Source organism: Suricata suricatta, chromosome 2 (genome assembly GCF_006229205.1).
Source record: "Suricata suricatta isolate VVHF042 chromosome 2, meerkat_22Aug2017_6uvM2_HiC, whole genome shotgun sequence".
Taxonomy (NCBI): Eukaryota; Metazoa; Chordata; class Mammalia; order Carnivora; family Herpestidae; genus Suricata; species Suricata suricatta.
The window spans coordinates 11,820,175-11,823,962 of record NC_043701.1 but is presented as its reverse complement, the minus strand read 5'-3'; the positions used below and the strand labels follow the sequence as shown (position 1 = coordinate 11,823,962).

Here is a 3,788-nt window from a genome sequence, read left to right as displayed (position 1 = left end):
TCTCTAGAGAGCATACCCACATTAAGAGAACACCTTCCTACAATTAGCCCATATTTTCCGTAAAGATCTGTGCCCCGGAGACACTGACCAGAACAAGAGCACTCGTTAAAGAGCAATGGAAACTTGGAATCAAGTTAATAGTGGTGGTCCCATCAGAAAAGACAAAACTCTCAAACTCTATGGTGAATATGTTCAAAGTGCTTAGCCTACCTAGACCTGAGTGAGAAAAAAAAAAAAAAGAATAAATGCAGAAAAAAAGATATGTTACAGTGTCACAAGCTTCCACAGGAGCCAGTTTCTCTTTATTTGAAAGGAATCTGGATTTACTCCACATCCTACTTAACAGGGATGAGGGCGCACCCTTGAGCTACTGAAATAGATAAAGCATGAGAAGAGGAAGAGAGCCTAGTCTCCTTCGGAGGCAGAGAAGGAGGAGGAAGAGAAGAGGAGGGAGTCGAAGAGTGTCAACATCCTCTGGTAGGACCCCTAGTAAGTAAACCGAGGCACCGCCTGCCTGAGTAATAAGGTGAGGCCCGGTGGGGAAAGGGGTGTGGCTGCGGCTTTCTCCGAGGCCAGTTAAGCTGTGAGGGACAAGACATCACTGACTGAATTTTTCTCATTTCCTGTTCCCGTGCCCAACACTGAAAGTCGGAAACACCTCCATCTTGCCTCTCCACACCATGGACCTCTTGCTTTTATGCTGGGTGGCCTTTTGTCTCTTGGGAAGAGGTGAGTTTGGAAACATGGAGAAGTCCTTAAATTTCACAGGTCCTTGCTGAAGCTTTTCCCTTGAGCCTGTGGCCAGAGGACCCTACCTAAGCTCTATCTCCAGTTTCTGTCTTGTTTCCCCACAGGCTCCATAGGTGCTGGCATTACCCAGACTCCAAGGAATGGGATTATAGAGACAGGAAAGAGCATTGGACTGGAGTGTTTTCAGACTATGAATCATGACTATATGTACTGGTATCGACAAGACGCAGAACTGGGGCTACAGCTGATCTACGTTTCCTACGGTGTTGACGATATTAACGAAGGAGAAGCCTCCAGTGGGTACAATGCTTCTCGAGAGAAGCCAGAGAAATTCTCCCTGTCCCTAGAGACTGCCGTCCCCAAACAGACAGCTCTTTACTTCTGTGCCACCAGAGATATTCACAGTGCTTCTTGGCCACCTGCTCTCTATACAGAAAGACAAGCACGTTTGCTCAGAGGGGCACAGAAGGCTTTCCCCATGTGGGATGTGGGGATCCTTAGGGGTCTCAGTAGCTCTCTGCTGTATGTGCCTCAGTCTGAGCTTAAGGCCACATTGGATCAATGTCCAAAGGCCATGTGGTGACTGTGAAACCACAGGCTGGACTGAACCTATCTCCTCTGCCCACTGACCCTCTTTATCTATTTTAGTGGGGCTAGCTCAATAGTGTCCTTCTAGGAGAATGAACCTGACATTTGACAATATCACCATGATTTTAATTTTATTTTGGGGGAGTGGGGTGGGGAAGGGCAGAGAGAGAGAGAGAGAGAGAGAGAGAGAGAGAGAGAGAGAATCCTAAGTAGACTCCATGCTCAGCAAGGAGCCTGATGCAGGGTTCAATCCCATGAGCCTGGAATCATGACCTGAGCTTAAATCAAGAGTTGGACACTCAATCAGCTGAACCACCCAGGTGCCCCCACCATGTTTTTCAATAAGATCATCTCTTATTAGCTCAAACAGAATGTGGTTTTTCATGGTTCTTTTGCCTCTGTTCTCCGTCCACTTTGCACTGTGCCCCGCTCCATTCTGTTCCTATTGACTGTCCCTTTATTCTGCTGTCCCCTCTCTGGCCTGTTCCTCTGAGTGCCAGCCATTCTTTAGCTCTGTATTTGAGTACCTTTATATCAGGAACAAACAGACTACCTATTCTCTTCCCTAGAAAAAAGATTCACTGTCCTTCTTGATGGTCTATTAGCCTCTTACTTCCTCTGCTCTACTATGTCTTCGGTGTTGCCACCAGCCTGATAGCCTGTGGCATTCTTCACGTCGTACACAAAACCTTTCACAAAAAGATCTCCGTCGGAAAATGTAGCCATGTTGTCCACGTTCCATTCAGCCCCTTAGACTCTAGCTCAGCTGAAACATCTTATGTTTCTCTGATTAGGCCAAGCCCAGTTGCAAAACTGTACCTTTACAAATCTTCTCTCTCATCTGAAATGGACTGCTACTTCTTCATTTCCTGGTTTACTCCTGCACAATCTTTAATTCTTAGTTCATAGATGAGCTCATCTATAAAGCTACTGTGAGTCCTATAGACAGAGAAGATTCAGCTCTTACTCCTTCTGGAAACTTTAGTTACTGTATTCTATACTGACTCTCACCGAGACTATTTATATTTTAGTTTAAGAGTGATGTCCCTCCAGCGGTGCCTGCATACTCAGTTGGTTAAGCATCTGACTCTTATTTCTGGATCAGGTCATGATCTCACAGTTTGTGAGTTTGAGCCCCACATTGGGCTCTGTGCTGACAGTGCAGAACCTGCTTGGGATTTTCTCTCTCTCCCCTCTCTCTGCTCCTCCCCTAATCACACTCTTTCTCTCTCAAAAATAAATAAACTTAAAAATATTTTAGGGGCGCCTGGGTGGCTCAGTCGGTTGAGCGTCTGGCTTCGGCTCAGGTCATGATCTCATGGTTCATGGGCTTGAGCCCCACGTCGGGCTCTGTGCTGACAGCTAGCTCAGAGCTGGAGACTGTTTCAGATTCTGTGCCTCCCTCTCTCTCTGACCCTCCCCTGTTCATGCTGCCTCTCTCTCTCTCTCAAAAATAAATAAAACATCAGAAAAAAATTTTTTAAAATGTTTTAAAAAGAAGAGTGATGTCCCTCCAATTTTATATCCCTAGAACTGTGTACAATGCCTGACTTAGCAAAGGAATGATGGAAGAAAAGAAGGGATGAAGGGAGGAAAGAAAAGTAAACTCAGATACGTCTTTCAAGTAGTTCTTTGGGATTTTCTTCCAAGTAGCATGTTTTCTGAGTTCTGGTGCATGTTTACTTTAGTCCACCACACCCTCTATCTACAAGTCTTTTTAAAAGAAAGAAAATATGTTTGGTTAAGCATAGTTCTAGAAGTAGACTAGGAACATTGGAAAATGAGAGAAGGTGTTTCACTGGACCCAATGTGTGGAGACATGCGTAACAATTGTTTTTGATAATTGATGTGTCCTTATTGTTGACATCAAGAAATTCTCAGCAGCTGCTCCAGACACTTCCTGAACTGTCCCAGGAAGGTGGGCCATGCTGAATTATTCCTGCTCTGGAAACAAGGGCTGGAGAGTTATCTCTGCCTTCAAACACTCCTTTACCTGAATGGGACCCTAGCCTCTCATATCTGCCCCCAACCCCAGATCTGCCCCTTGGGCTCTTCCATCTTTCTTTAATCCCTTCTACTGTGAGAATCAGATTTTACACCAGTTATTGCTGGGGTCTTTCATCCGCTCATCACTCATCCTTAAATCTTCTCACACTTAGAACAACTTGGGGTGTCTCCCCTTCCTATTTCTCTAAAATTCATCAGAAAGACCCTTCCCAAATCTCTAAGTGTTTATTCATCTTTTTCACCTTTTTTTCAGCAGGGGGCAGTGAAATTTCATTATTTTTTTTTCCTTCCTAGATGTTACCTATTAAGGCAAGACCAGCTTTCAAAGTAAAAGCAAAGACGAAATGTCGTTCCATTTTAATGATCACCCTTGTCTTAAGGAAAGCTTTAATGGACAAGAATATGCCAGGGCTTGATAAGTCAAAATTGTTATGTTCTTTTGG

The 3,788-nt window shown here is 44.6% G+C and overlaps 1 gene segment (V, D, J or C); it reads left to right on the top strand.

Annotated features, from left to right (window-relative positions):
* The first annotated feature begins 587 nt into the window (after positions 1–587).
* On the top strand, positions 588–1,333 carry LOC115274344. The segment is given in 2 exon segments: positions 588–729; positions 855–1,333. Coding segments are annotated over 2 exon segments (528 nt in total).
* Positions 1,334–3,788: the final 2,455 nt, after the last annotated feature.